This window comes from Eurosta solidaginis, chromosome 1 (genome assembly GCF_040869045.1).
Source record: "Eurosta solidaginis isolate ZX-2024a chromosome 1, ASM4086904v1, whole genome shotgun sequence".
Lineage (NCBI taxonomy): Eukaryota > Metazoa > Arthropoda > Insecta > Diptera > Tephritidae > Eurosta > Eurosta solidaginis.
In genome coordinates this window covers 122669935-122686678 of record NC_090319.1, presented here as the reverse complement: position 1 = coordinate 122686678, position 16744 = coordinate 122669935, and the positions used below count along the sequence as shown (strand labels likewise).

Here is a 16744-nt window from a genome sequence, read left to right as displayed (position 1 = left end):
AGAGAACCTCGTCGTCCTGAACGACAATGCGCCAACCCACTTCTCGTCGCACAAAACTCTAACTAACGTAGATGTTACAATGTGCTCTGCCGCAATTGTCCCAAAATTCACTTCATCAACATTAGAGTGCTTACACGGCAGTGACCACTTTCCTGTAATCACAAAACTCACGGTTGGCAGCTCAACCTCTGCGCGCCCCAAACCGAAATTCCAAACGGATAAAGCAGACTGGTCCAAATTTCAAACAATAGCCTGCCAAACCATTGTCGAAGCTAAAAAGTCGAATAACGTCAACAAGGAAGCAGCTACTCTGCACAGCTGCGCACTTTTCAATTCCGCAAACACATTCAAAGCCCCATAAAAAGATTGTCCCATACTGGTCTAGTACCCTCTCCACACTAAGGGAACAAAAAAAAGAATATGTGGTGCATTTATCGTAAAGGCCGAACAGAAGCCAACTTGTTGAACTATCAAGGAGGCAATGCTCTATTTAAAAGAAAAATGAAAGAAGCCAAGCGCAAAGCCTCGAAGAGCTTACAGAATCCATAAACCCTTCCTCCAACCCCAGAAAAGTTTGGACCGAAATCAGAATACTTACAGGCTCAAATGATTCACACTTCATCAAATTTATGGAAACTAACAGTGGGCCCATTTACGAATCAGATAAGATTGCAAACCATTTCTCAACTTTATGGTCAGATTATTCGAAAGACTCGAACTTTCACAAAGATTTCATGGACCAGAAATATGATGTTGTAAACGAAGAATATCATATGCCTTATTTACCGATTAATAAACAGATTGAATGTCCTGTAACAACTTTTGAATATGACCTCAAAATTGGCACCATGTCTGGTAAAACACCTGGCAGAGATAGAATATCTTATCATATGCTCAAAAACCTCCCTATCCAGGTCAAAGAAAGAGTTGTCGACCTCTACAATAGTATAATCGATCAAGGTGTTATCCCTCAGATGTGGAAATATGCAGTTGTAATACCAATACTCAAAAAAAAGGACTGCGTCACGGAGGTTTCTGGATATAAACCGATCTCTCTCCTTGCCTGTTTAAGCAAGGTACTAGAACGAATCGTCGCGAAGCGGATTATGTGGTTTGCACTTAGAAATAAGTGCATTAGCTCACACCAGACCGCGTTCAAAGAAAAGCAAGGAACACTGGACGCACTCCTAGTTTTTGACAACTTTATCTCTAACGCTGTATCAACCAAAAATCATGTTTTCAATCTTAGCCTCGATTTTGAAAAGGCCTACGACAGGATTGGAATTCATCTAGTCCTGAGACAACTCGCCAGATGGAAAGTCGGCTCTAAGATATACAACTTCGTTAAAGCATTCTTATTGAACAGAACATTCTCTGTTAAAGTTAACAATAGTTTTTCAAATACGCGTAAGCTATACAACGGCATACCACAGGGCTCGCCCCTATCCGTTGTTTTATTTGTTATAACATTTGATGAAATTAATAGTATATTCACTAAGTACAAAAGGATATCTCACGTTATCTAAGCTGATGATGTGCTTTTATTCACAAAATGCAAAGAACACTCTCTAGTACAGAAAGATTTTAATGATATCCTTGTAGACATTTCCATCTGGTCAAAGTCGTCAGGTGCCTCTCTTGCACATGAAAAATGTAAGATATTCCACATTTGCAGAAAGCACATCTGCCCATCTATAAGTGTAAGCTTAAATAATGTAAATATTGCCAGTAGTTCTAGTCTAAAATTCCTTGGAGTTATTTTTGATAAAAAGCTTACGTTTAAGGACCATTGTAAATATCTAAAAGAATGTCTAACAGTACGTCTTAATATTATAAAATATCTTTCGTCCAAGCACTGCTTGGTACACACTGCAACACTAATAAATATCACAAAGGCACTAATCTTATCAAAGATAGACTACGGACTAGCCATTTACGGACATTGCTCAAAAAGTAACCTAAAACTAGTTACGCCACCGTACCACACAGCAGCTCGAAGAAGCATCCGTGCTTTTCCTACGTCACCACTAAATTGCGTACTAACAGAAGCAGGACTTCCATCTATAAGTGAGCGAGTAAAGCACAGCACGCTAAAACTCATCCCGAAGGTACTGAATGGCAATAACTGTTTGATTTACTATTTATCAGCAGCCGAAGCCAAAAGAAAGAGGCAACTAAGGCAACCCTCCACGATAGCAAAGTGCGTGTTGTTGGCCAGAGAGCTGGGCTTAAACTCCACCCCTACAAAGCCTACAAATAACAAACCTCCACCATGGCAGTGCTTTAAGGACATCATTTGCACGGACCTAACCCGACATCGGAAAAGTGTAACTAGCCCGGTCGTGTACCAACAGCTCTTTAAGGAATTAGCCTCAGGCTTTGCAAACGATGAATGGAACTTCTTATACACTGACGCCTCGAGATTAAATTCAGTCACTGCGTTTGCGGTTGTCGATGCAAACGAGAATACGTTAAAGGCAGGACATCTGCTTCCATTTTGCTCAGTATACACAGCTGAAGCCCTAGCGATATATTTAGCTGTGCAATATGAATCTGAAACCAAACAAAAATATATAATATGCTCTGACAGCCTATTCGCAATAAACATGTTAAATAACGCAAGCAACAAATCTGATATTGCACTATCGTTTCGATCGATGTTAGCTGACAAAATAGAAATGATAAAAATTAATTAATGCTGGCTCCAGACTTCAGACGGCTTATTGCAAATCATCTTGGCGCAACCAAATTGAGTGAATGGCAAAACACCAATCACCACTACAAAAATTACATCATAAGTGGAGAAAAACCAGTTTTTCCACAGAAAGTTTTATGCAGCGACTTAAAAGCGTTTATACGTCTGCGTATCGGCCACACTATAGTAACTCACAGCCATATAATTAAAGGAGAAACACAGCCGCAATGTCCGTTTTGTGCTACCCGGACATTGTCTGTAGTCCATCTTCTAGACGAATGCACAAATTTACAGAACGCTCGTGCCGAAGTTTTTGGAAACACCACTCCATCTAACTATTTGCGAAATATGGAACTAAAGAACATACAAACAGTAGCTAAATTCCTAAAATTGTCAAATTTGAAAAAAAAACTAGTTTAAAAAGACAAATAGATATATGTACATATATGCACATATGCATATGTAACTACCATTAATGATATAAGATTTAAGTAAAATACTAAGTAGTCTTAAGGAGAGCCGAAGGTCTGTGTTACTTGTGCTCCTTCTATTGTAATTTGGTGATTTATCACCTCTTTTCTATTTAATAATAATTGTTTTTGTTTTTATCGGCCTATTGATAAATCATTCAAGGTTCGAATCGAGCTCAAGGCCAGAACAATAATTTTTTTCTAATGATAATTATTGTTATTTTTTAATTTTTCTAAATTTGAAAAATTGAATTTTGTTTTTGAAATAGTAAGTAGAAAATTTTTCAGACAACCTGCCATAGCTGCGCAGATAGATCCATTTCGAAGGGTGCTAAGCCTTCATCATCAGTACGCTTTAGGCATGCTGCGCTAACCATTTAGCTATACAGCGGTGGTTTGTTTGACTGGAAAATTTGCTACTTCTATTCCTTTTTACCAACTATATTTATTCAGTGTTGCGCCATCTGGTGCAAAGCCCTGATAATGCTGGATTTTTGTTTATTGTCAATTACTTTGTTTGACATTCCCAAGTGCTCATGGTTTATTAACAATTGTTTTTGTTTTTATCGGCCTATTGATAAATCGTTCAAGGTTCGAATCGAGCTCAAGGCCAGAACAATAATTTTTTTCTAATGATAATTATTGTTATTTTTTAATTTTGCTAAATTTGAAAAATTGAATTTTGTTTTTGAATTAGTAAGTAGAAAATTTTTCAGACAACCTGCCATAGCTGCGCAGATAGATCCATTTCGAAGGGTGCTAAACCTTCATCATCAGTACGCTTTAGGCATGCTGCGCTAACCATTTAGCTATACAGCGGTGGTTTGTTTGACTGGCAAATTTGCTACTTCTATTCCTTTTTACCAACTATATTTATTCAGTGTTGCGCCATCTGGTGCAAAGCACTGATAATGCTGGATTTTTGTTTATTGTCAATTACTTTGTTTGACATTCCCAAGTGCTCATGGTTTATTAACAATTGTTTTTGTTTTTATCGGCCTATTGATAAATCATTCAAGAAAAAAAAAAAAAAAAAAAATATTGTTCTGGCCTTGAGCTCGATTCGAGCCTTGAATGATTTATCAATAGGCCGATAAAAACAAAAACAATTGTTAATAAACCATGAGCACTTGGGAATGTCAAACAAAGTAATTGACAATAAACAAAAATCCAGCATTATCAGTGCTTTGCACCAGATGGCGCAACACTGAATAAATATAGTTGGTAAAAAGGAATAGAAGTAGCAAATTTGCCAGTCAAACAAACCACCGCTGTATAGCTAAATGGTTAGCGCAGCATGCCTAAAGCGTACTGATGATGAAGGCTTAGCACCCTTCGAAATGGATCTATCTGCGCAGCTATGGCAGGTTGTCTGAAAAGTTTTCTACTTACTATTTCAAAAACAAAATTCAATTTTTCAAATTTAGAAAAATTAAAAAATAACAATAATTATCATTAGAAAAAAATTATTGTTCTGGCCTTGAGCTCGATTCGAACCTTGAATGATTTATCAATAGGCCGATAAAAACAAAAACAATTGTTAATAAACCATGAGCACTTGGGAATGTCAAACAAAGTAATTGACAATAAACAAAAATCCAGTATTATCAGTGCTTTGCACCAGATGGCGCAACACTGAATAAATATAGTTGGTAAAAAGGAATAGAAGTAGCAAATTTGCCAGTCAAACAAACCACCGCTGTATAGCTAAATGGTTAGCGCAGCATGCCTAAAGCGTACTGATGATGAAGGCTTAGCACCCTTCGAAATGGATCTATCTGCGCAGCTATGGCAGGTTGTCTGAAAAATTTTCTACTTACTATTTCAAAAACAAAATTCAATTTTTCAAATTTAGAAAAATTAAAAAATAACAATAATTATCATTAGAAAAAAATTATTGTTCTGGCCTTGAGCTCGATTCGAACCTTGAATGATTTATCAATAGGCCGATAAAAACAAAAACAATTGTTAATAAACCATGAGCACTTGGGTATGTCAAACCAAGTAATTGACAATAAACAAAAATCCAGCATTATCAGTGCTTTGCACCAGATGGCGCAACACTGAATAATTATAGTTGGTAAAAAGGAATAGAAGTAGCAAATTTGCCAGTCAAACAAACCACCGCTGTATAGCTAAATGGTTAGCGCAGCATGCCTAAAGCGTACTGATGATGAAGGCTTAGCACCCTTCGAAATGGATCTATCTGCGCAGCTATGGCAGGTTGTCTGAAAAATTTTCTACTTACTATTTCAAAAACAAAATTCAATTTTTCAAATTTAGAAAAATTAAAAAATAACAATAATTATCATTAGAAAAAAATTATTGTTCTGGCCTTGAGCTCGATTCAAACCTTGAATGATTTATCAATAGGCTGATAAAAACAAAGCCAATTGTTAATAAACCATGAGCACTTGGGAATGTCAAACAAAGTAATTGACAATAAACAAAAATCCAGCATTATCAGTGCTTTGCACCAGATGGCGCAACACTGAATAAATATAGTTGGTAAAAAGGAATAGAAGTAGCAAATTTGCCAGTCAAACAAACCACCGCTGTATAGCTAAATGGTTAGCGCAGCATGCCTAAAGCGTACTGATGATGAAGGCTTAGCACCCTTCGAAATGGATCTATCTGCGCAGCTATGGCAGGTTGTCTGAAAAATTTTCTACTTACTATTTCAAAAACAAAATTCAATTTTTCAAATTTAGAAAAATTAAAAAATAACAATAATTATCATTAGAAAAAAATTATTGTTCTGGCCTTGAGCTCGATTCGAACCTTGAATGATTTATCAATAGGCCGATAAAAACAAAAACAATTGTTAATAAACCATGAGCACTTGGGAATGTCAAACAAAGTAATTGACAATAAACAAAAATCCAGCATTATCAGTGCTTTGCACCAGATGGCGCAACACTGAATAAATATAGTTGGTAAAAAGGAATAGAAGTAGCAAATTTGCCAGTCAAACAAACCACCGCTGTATAGCTAAATGGTTAGCGCAGCATGCCTAAAGCGTACTGATGATGAAGGCTTAGCACCCTTCGAAATGGATCTATCTGCGCAGCTATGGCAGGTTGTCTGAAAAATTTTCTACTTACTATTTCAAAAACAAAATTCAATTTTTCAAATTTAGAAAAATTAAAAAATAACAATAATTATCATTAGAAAAAAATTATTGTTCTGGCCTTGAGCTCGATTCGAACCTTGAATGATTTATCAATAGGCCGATAAAAACAAAAACAATTGTTAATAAACCATGAGCACTTGGGAATGTCAAACAAAGTAATTGACAATAAACAAAAATCCAGCATTATCAGTGCTTTGCACCAGATGGCGCAACACTGAATAAATATAGTTGGTAAAAAGGAATAGAAGTAGCAAATTTGCCAGTCAAACAAACCACCGCTGTATAGCTAAATGGTTTGCGCAGCATGCCTAAAGCGTACTGCTGATGAAGGCTTAGCACCCTTCGAAATGGATCTATCTGCGCAGCTGTGGCAGGTTGTCTGAAAAATTTTCTACTTACTATTTCAAAAACAAAATTCAATTTTTCAAATTTAGAAAAATTAAAAAATAACAATAATTATCATTAGAAAAAAATTATTGTTCTGGCCTTGAGCTCGATTCGAACCTTGAACGATTTATCAATAGGCCGATAAAAACAAAAACAATTGTTAATAAACCATGAGCACTTGGGAATGTCAAACAAAGTAATTGACAACAAACAAAGATCCAGCATTATCAGTGCTTTGCACCAGATGGCGCAACACTGAATAAATATAGTTGGTAAAAAGGAATAGAAGTAGCAAATTTGCAGTCAAACAAACCACCGCTGTATAGCTAAATGGTTAGCGCAGCATGCCCAAAGCGTACTGATGATGAAGGCTTAGCACCCTTCGAAATGGATCTATCTGCGCAGCTATGGTAGGTTGTCTGAAAAATTTTCTACTTACTATTTCAAAAACAAAATTCAATTTTTCAAATTTAGAAAAATTAAAAAATAACAATAATTATCATTAGAAAAAAATTATTGTTCTGGCCTTGAGCTCGATTCGAACCTTGAATGATTTATCAATAGGCCGATAAAAACAAAAACAATTGTTAATAAACCATGAGCACTTGGGAATGTCAAACAAAGTAATTGACAATAAACAAAAATCCAGCATTATCAGTGCTTTGCACCAGATGGCGCAACACTGAATAAATATAGTTGGTAAAAAGGAATAGAAGTAGCAAATTTGCCAGTCAAACAAACCACCGCTGTATAGCTAAATGGTTAGCGCAGCATGCCTAAAGCGTACTGATGATGAAGGCTTAGCACCCTTCGAAATGGATCTATCTGCGCAGCTATGGCAGGTTGTCTGAAAAATTTTCTACTTACTATTTCAAAAACAAAATTAAATTTTTCAAATTTAGAAAAATTAAAAAATAACAATAATTATCATTAGAAAAAAAATTATTGTTGTGGCCTTGAGCTCGATTCGAACCTTGAATAATAATAATAATAATATTAAGGGAGTTCAGAATTTTGTGTATTTGGCGTTGAAAACGTTGCTATAGGCTCGAATTTTCTCAAGTGGGCCACTTTAAAATCGATTATCTCAGTTTTCATTGACTAATACGGTTTTTAGTCGGTTTAGAGGTAGAGACGATCTCCACAAAATATTTTTGCAAAAAATTTTATTTTACATTAGTTATTAACCGTTAGAGTTTTTGATAATGTTATTATCATGTTATTTTAAAAAATTTATAACTCGTACGGTTTATCGAAACTCAACGTTTTATACATCAAAATTTTCGTCAATTAATATACTTTGCCATAAAAAAATTTATTTTTATAACAAATTATTATTTTTCAAAAAAAAATTCTGTTTGTTTTAAATAATTAAAAATTAATAAAACTTCTCCGCCTGTGAGAAAATTTTAACACATTTCATTATATTCTACAATCCCTTAAAACAATTTTGGTGAAAAAAAAAATCATTATTTTGTATTAGGTCAAAAGTTATACATGTTTTTGTGACCGCGCTCCTACCTCCAGCGTTAGACGAGCACGTTTTGACGCTCGCGACAAACATACTTACTTTAATAAGTATTAAATAAAAACGATTGATTTTTTATGTTAACTCCGATGATATCGTTTTATTGGCAATATCATCCAAACAGCGGTCAAAAGGAGAAATGTACTTATATATATACTTGATCTTACTTACTAAAGTTTATCACTAATTTGGTACTAATATTTAGAAATAAGAGAAAAGGATATGTCGCCTAAAAGAGAAGTTATGTAGGCAAGTTAACGTATGTAGCAATAAGAGTAAATAACAGATGAAGAAGAGAGAGTAGGTGGGTATAAGGATGTAGTTCGCGCCCTGAGTCATCGTACGACCGAAATTTTGTGCATGATTTATGCTGATCTGGAAAATTCCAAGACGATGGAAAACAAACGAAGAACCGTGCTAATGCTTGCATATTGCCGTGTTTCTCAGTTTCGTGGAAGCTTTGTTTAGAGCAACGTCAATAGACGTATACAAAAAATTAATCCACAATATTTTAAATAGTTAATGCTCGATAATGCCTACGACGAATTCATGCTGCAATCCCTTAAAAAAAAAGAATCACGGAAGAGTTCGTAAAAATATTTCATTGATTACTGAGAAATATGATTCGAAATTTGATAAATTTGTTGGAAAATACATGTGCGTGTCGTGTAAAACCCGAATTTACGTCGCGAGTGAAGTAGAAAAAACAAATAATTCCGAAGAAGAAGAAGATAATACTTATTCAACCGACGAATAAGAAGATGATGTTTCTCGAGACAATTCTTTTGTTCAACATGAAATGGAACGAGGAAAAATCATTGGTATCGTGCAAGAGATCACTTGTTCATCTAATAAGAGAGCGAAGCTTGATATTTCGGACGATGAAAGGAGAAATGTAATGGAAATTACTGAGAAAATACAGTCAAAATTAAGAAACGAAATTCCTGGAAACAACGATCAGCTTCTTAAATGGGTAAAAGACTTGAAAGAAGCAATCTCAAGACAACCAATAAGATCTAAGAAAATGTTTCTTCTAACGACAATGCCAGTGGAGTGGAGTGTTCGTAAAACGGCAAAAGTGTTTGGTGTTGTTACGCGCAACTAAAGGATTCGCAGCTCGGGTAAATCCAAAAACTGGACATCCTTTAGATGTGTCGATAGTAGAGAAAGTGAAAAATTTTTATTTATCGGATGAAATTAGTCGTGTTTTACCTGGAAAAAAAGATTCGAAGTCAGTCGTCATTGACGGGAAACGTCAGCATGTCACGGTGAGTTTTCTTCGATTGAAAATGGTTTTTTTTTTTGAATTTTTTGAATATTGAAATACCCTTACAAATCATTGCAGAAACAATTGTTAATGGGAAACCTTGATGAATTACACTCGCGATTCTTGAAAGATTACCCCAATGTGCAAATAGCTCTCACTAAATTTCGGTAATTAAGACCACCCCAATGCATATTAATCGGAGCAAAGGGTACACACAATGTTTGCGTTTGTAAAACTCACCAAAATGTGAGATTGAAAATACAAGCCTTGAAACAAGAATTCATAAAGTTTAAGATAGACTACCCAGCAACATACCGCGATTGGCTCCATAAAATCGTTTGCGAAAATCCAACATCGGAATGTTATCTTTTGGAGTGCAAAAAATGCCCTGGTACAAAACTTATTATACACGAAATCAAATCAATTTTGATAAATCAGAAGATTCCAAAAATTTCATTTCATCAGTGGGTTTCAACTGATAGGTAAACCCTTTTTTAATTCCCGTTAGAAAATATAATTACACTTGCTGACATTGCGTACATGCAACACTTTTTTTTGATGCCATTTTTCACTGGTCACAGAATCAAGAAAAGTTTTTTTGGAACACCTCGCGGAAGATTTGTTAATACTTCTGAAACATGATTTCATAGCGAAATCCCAAACAGAATACTTGGCTAAACTCAAAGATACCGTAGGCGAAGGCGAATTCATTGTCACTGAAGATTTTTCAGAAAATTATACATACCAAATGCAAAATGAAATTCAGTCACAACATTGGTGCAAAGATCAAATCACGCTTCATGTTTTTGTTGTCTATTATAGAGAGAACAATATTTTACGTAATGATAATTTCGTAATTTTCTCAGAGAATCTGCAGCACGATTCAGTAGCTGTACATTTGTTTAACGGGAAACTGATTTCCCATTTAAAAGAAAAATTCGGCGATACTATAAAGAAATTTTTTTATTTTTCGGATGGGACAGCGTCACAATATAAGAACAAGTACAATTTTTTGAATTTGATTTATCATAAGAATGATTTTGGTATTAATGCAGAGTGGCACTTTTTCGCTACATCCCACGGCATAGGTGCTTGTGATGGAATAGGGGGTACCGTCAAGAGACACGCGTATTTCACAAGTTTGCAAAAAGATACAGATTTGTTACTAACATCTCCTGAAAGACTGTTTCAGTGGGCAAAGCAATTTTTCAAAAAATTCATTTTCATCTCTGCACCAACGAAGAGCATGAAAAGCAAGAGAATTCTTGAAATCACGATTCTTGAGTGCAAAAACGATAAAACAAACACGTTCATTTCACTGTTACCAGCCTTTAGAAAACAAGTTATTGTGCAGAATATTTTCTGCTCACGAAAAAGCAGCTACGATAATTTACACGTAAAAGGGCTTTTCTGTATCGACGTTCGGTGAAACACAACACATTTTTCTCGAAAATTGCAAAATTTTTTTCAAATACTGTAATAAACAAAATTAATAAAATCGGTGGCTCTTGCTGAAAAAGAAAACAATTTTTTGCAGCTCCTAATGACAGGTAATAATGATGATATTGATAGTTTTCAGTCACGATGACTCAGCGCGCAAGCGTCAAAACGTGCTCGTCTAACGCTGGAGGTAGGAGCGCGGTCACCAAAACATGTATAACTTTTGACCTAATGCAAAATAATGATTTTTTTTTTTTTCACCAAAATTGTTTTAAGGGATTGTAGAATATAATGAAATGTGTTAAAATTTTCTCACAGGCGGAGAAGTTTTATTAATTTTTAATTATTTAAAACAAACAGAATTTTTTTTGCAAAATAATAATTTGTTATAAAAATAAATTTTTTTATGGCAAAGTATATTAATTGACAAAAATTTTGATGTATAAAACGTTGAGTTTCGATAAACCGTTCACGAGTTATAAATTTTTTAAAATAACATGATAATAACATTATCAAAAACTCTAACGGTTAATAACTAATGTAAAATAAAATTTTTTGCAAAAATATTTTGTGGAGATCGTCTCTACCTCTAAACCGACTAAAAACCGTATTAGTCAATGAAAACTGAGATAATCGATTTTAAAGTGGCCCACTTGAGAAAATTCGAGCCTATAGCAAATGAAAGCTACGGATCCTGAACAACTTTTTCCCCTTTTAATTTTTTCTTTGCATATTTTCTTTTTTTGACAGTTGTTAATTTGTTATTCAAAATTGAAAAAATAAACTACGGTTTTTGATGTTGTGTATTTGCCATGACGTAGCAAATGCATAGCCGTATAATTTTTTGCCGTTTTGTGTAAAAATATTACACCAGTTTGAAAAAAGCAGAAGCAGGAAGGCGTGAGTGCGAGGAGCTTGAGCTGCTAGCCACCAGGAATAACGCCGGAAAATTTTACCAAAAAATACGGCGACAGACGGAAGGTTTTAAGACCGGAGCAAACTCCTGTAGGAACGAAAACGGCGACCTTGTAACTGATGTCTAGAGAGTGCTGCTGAGAGGGAATGCTTCTCTGCTCTCCTAAATGGAGACAGCAATTCACCGCGCAGAGATGAAGAACCCGATCCCGCAATCGATGATGATGGAATATATGTCCCCCCGCCCGATTATGACGAAGTTAGAATAGCAATAACCAGATTGAAAAACAACAAGACCGTGGGCGCTGATGGATTGCTTGCGGAGCTATTCAAGTACGGCGGCAAGGAGTTGGTAAGGCGCATGCAGCAGTTTCGTAGTAAAATATGGGCGGACGAGTGCATGCCCGACGGTTGGAATCTAAGTGTTCTTAGCCCAATCCACAAGAAGGGGGATACTGCAAAATGCACCAACTATCGTGGAATCAGCCTTCTTAATATCGCATATAAGGTCCTTTCAAGTGTATTGTGCGAAAGATTGACGCCCACCGTGAACCGGCTTATTGGACCTTATCAGTGCGGCTTCAGACCTGGTAAATCACCATCGACCAGATTTTCACAATGCGCCAAATCTTGGAAAAAACCCGTGAAAAGAGAATCGACACACATCACCCCTTCGTCGAGTTTAAGGCCGCCTTCGACAGCATGAAAAGGAGCTGCCTATATGCCGCTATGTCTGAATTTGGTTTCCCCGCAAAACTTATACGGCTGTGCAAACTGACGTTGAGCAACACCGTCAGCTCAGTCAGAATTCGGAAGGACCTCTCCGAGCCGTTCGAAACTAAACGAGGTTTCAGACAGGGTGACCCCCTATCGTGCGATTTATTTAATTTGATGCTGCAGAAAATTATACAAGCTGCAGAACTTAACCGCACTGGAACAATATACTATAAAAGCGTGCAATTACTGGCATATGCTGATGAAATTGATATCATCGGTCTAAACACCCGCGCTGTTAGTTCTGCTTACTCCAAACTGGAAAAAGAAGCGGTAAAGATGGGTTGGATGGTGAATGAGGACAAAACGAAGTACCTGCTGTAATCGAGCAAAGAGTCAGCGCACACGCGCCTAGGCAACCACGCTACTGTTGGCAGCCATAATGTCGAAATAGTAAAAGACTTCGTTTTTTTGGGAACCAGCATCAACACTAGCAACAACAGCAGCACTGAAATCCAGCGAAGAATCAATCTTGCCAATAAATGCTACTTTGGACTAGGTAGGCAATTGAAAAGTAAAGTTCTTAATAATGAGCTGTACGAGCTGTACGCAGACATCAACATACTTCAGCGAATTAAAGCGCAGCGGTTGCGCTGCTTGGGCCATGTTATGCGAATGAAAGATGATGCTCCGGCCAAGAAAGTGTTTCTATCGGAACCCGCCTATGGAAGCAGAGGTAGAGGGCGGCCCCCACTCCGTTGGAAGGACCAGGTGGAAAACGATTTAAACTCCCTTGGTGTGACCAATTGACGCCGGTTGGCAGAGAGGAGCAACTAGCGTGTCTTGTTGGATTTCCATAACCGTTTAAACGGTTAAGCGCCAATTAAGTAAATAAGTAAGTAAGAAAAAAGCGAATTGATGTTAACTGAGCATGTAAATTTGAATGAATGAATTGAACATGAAAATTCTGCTACCTTATATTTACATAAGTTTCACAATACCGCTCCAATGTTAGTGGGTCATATGCATAAAACCAGTCAAAGCAATCACTTGAAATTTAAATTTTTGTTCAAATGGTCTAGCATCAAAAATGGTCTTCACTGCTTTTATGCATATGGCCCAGTATTTCGATTCATCAAGGATTTTCCTTACCTCCCATGTTGAGATTTAATCGCTTGGCCGTATCCGATGGGTTGAGTTCACCTAAATCAGCTACTACATCTGAAAGAGAAATAAGCTTATGGTAAGCCAAAATAATGAGCTTAGTATTGCATAATTACTTCCAAGCTGATAAGGTTCTTCTACTTCACTCCGTGTATTGTTCGATGCCATATTTTGACCACCTGGAAGATCTGCTATCCTTTCAATATTACAGGCATTATTTTCAACTGCCCCTACAGTTAATGCGGGGGCACCATATTCCAGAGGTACCACCGCAACAGGTGCTATTTCTAAAGATGATTCCTTTGGGTGCAATGAATTTATGCCCTTCAGATTTTCGGATTTTGAAGAAATGGCGTTAAGCTGAAAAAGGAACATATTTCAGAAATTAAATATAAAGTAAAAAATTCAATTTCAGCATCTCGTACCCAGCCAGCGTTTTTTGAAAATTTTGATCAAAAAATATTTAAATATCATACCCCCAGATGATTAAAAACGTTCAAATTTAAAAGCATTTTCTGTTCGAAAATTAACGTATCGTCGGGAGAAAAATGTACCATAAATGTGATTATTCTTGAATAATCATTTATGATTCCTATTTCGAAACGCTTTTTATACATATTTGATATCATTGTAAAATTAAGCTTTAATAGTTTTAGAGTAATATTTGACTGCTTTTCACAGTCATTTTCTGATCATATTCGTGAATATATCTCAATCGTTTTGGTTGAGATTTTTGAATCATTTTTGAATGCGATTTTGATGCATTTATTCTTCATATCTCATTCAAAATAGGACACTACATAATAATCTTATTTCATCAGGGGAAGAAAGCATGCGAAAGTGAGCTATTCGAGCCACAGCTAACTCGCAAACAAACTTGACCGATATACACCTGCGACTAAAACATCCAACATCAGCATTATCGTCTGCATCTTAAAATACGGATACGATGCGGAATGTTGAAGCCGTATCCAGGTATTTCAAGATAGTTTCACTTACCTGGAGTTCAAATAGCTCACAACCTATGTATTGTCCAATCATTATGTATTTTCTGGGAAGCTGAAGGGGACAAATGGATGGGGAAATCTTCGTTCGCGAGCAGCATTACATTATTTTTGTCTTGAAAAATATCTTTTGCATAAATAATAAAATTCTTATATATTTTTTCTTAGCTTCATGATTGAAAAAATATGTGTATGTGAAAAAAATAAAATTTTAATTAAAAGTAAAATTTCAACAAGTATAAAATTCATTATTCAGTCAATAAATATATTCATAAAAGATTCAGAAAGCTGAATGAAAAATTATCATAAATTTTTGATCACCTAAAGTAAACACATTTGGTTCAAATATGATTCCAAAATGTGATTGAAAAACTATATTCAGTTTTTGATCATCAAAGGTAACCATATTTGATTATTCTTTTTGTTGGTTTTTATGAAATATTAAAATTTAGTCATTAAAGGACTTCAAAAATGATTCCAAAAAGTGATCGAAAAATGCTTTTTAGTTTCTATCATCAAAAGTATTCATATTTGATTATTTCTTTTGTTCAATTGTATGATAACTCATTATTTAGTCAGAAAGAGTAATCAAATTGTATTGATATGTAGGGAAATTCAAAATTGAATCACCTAAATGCTGAGTGGGTAGTAATTTTGGCATAATAAATAAAACAATACGGCAATTCTCTCAGTTAGAGGAGTTCGAAGTCTTGTCTTAAATCAATTTCTATGAATAAACAATTTCTTTATAAAAGGTGTTTGGTTTACAGTTACAGTGGCACTGTTCGGCAATACTGATTTGAAATCGCCCCGAGTCTTTACTTACCAACCATGATTTCAAATTCGTCGCTTCCCACACACCCTCATACGGTATCTGAACCCTTCAACATCAGTTACCAAGTACCGGCCATTGGGAAAAACCATGGATACCCGATATGGCCATTTATATTTATGAATAATTTTCTTACAAAAAAAAAAAAACACTAAATACATGTAATGCGCGATAACCTCCGAAGAGATTTTACCGAGCTTTCTCTTCCAATTTGCGTCGTGCTCCTTTTTTTTTAATTTTTCCTACAAATTGGCGGGACGGGATCTACTTGTTTTATGCCGACTCCGAACGGCATCTGCGAGGCATTCTTTTTCTTACAAGCCCACGAAATTTTTAACTATCACGAAATCTTCGTCTATAGTCTTTACATTTTTTAATTTTCTCCGGTGCCTTTGAAAAACATTCTCCACAGCTCTTTTTTCTTCATGCAAGCAAAACTCCCCCAATTTCTCCTTCAAAAAATTTATCACAGATCCCTTTTGTGCAATACAAAATAAAAATTTACTTGGTATGGTATTAGTACTACGATGATGTGTATTATTTTAAGCAAATTCTATATTTGGCAACATTTTGTTATTTTCACAATCGCTGGCGCCATTCGATTAATTCTCTCCACTTGTACATTCGCTTGCAGAGACTCCGTAGCTATCTTTATGTGTTTAAAATTATTTGAATTTAAAGTAAATGCATTACCTCTATCAGAAATTAAAATTGTAGACGACTGTAATTGTTGAGCAGATCCAGCAGATGGTGTCGAGTCCATAGCAAAAAGGCATTAAAGGGGAAAAAGTGAAATCAAAGATTTATGAAAAGCGACTTTAACGTTTGTTTTTACAAAACAAATAGTTTTGTTTGGTACTGTGATGATAGTCCAATAAATAATTAATAAAATTGTTGAAATAGTTTTATAACAATCAATGTCTTTTTATTTAATGAAAATTTTTATAAATAAATTTCTATAAAAATTGAAAATAAATATTCAAACAATTTGAAAGATATTAATACAATTCAAAGTAACACAGAAGTTCAGTTAAAACATTAAAACGAATTCAATAAACGTACCCTAAAATACTCCCCCTTCCGAAGAATTGTTTTTAAACAAATTAAAAGTAACTTTCTTTTTGGTGTTAGGAATTTGTGCAACATCAATAAATACTGGTTTTAAACGATCAACAGCAATATTTGTTATTTCATC

The 16744-nt window shown here is 35.3% G+C and overlaps 1 protein-coding gene across 12 annotated transcripts in view; it reads right to left on the bottom strand.

Moving 5' to 3' along the window:
• Nucleotides 1-16744, bottom strand: part of tacc (transforming acidic coiled-coil protein) — a 593942-nt gene that overhangs the window by 362710 nt on the left and 214488 nt on the right. For all 12 annotated transcript variants that reach the window (XM_067759783.1, XM_067759785.1, XM_067759788.1 and 9 more), the window contains 2 exons: nucleotides 13830-14073; nucleotides 13702-13770 (listed from right to left, as the gene is read on the bottom strand). In XM_067759783.1, coding sequence (XP_067615884.1) covers nucleotides 13702-13770; nucleotides 13830-14073 — 313 coding nt within the window. The remainder of the gene's footprint in view (nucleotides 1-13701; nucleotides 13771-13829; nucleotides 14074-16744) is intronic.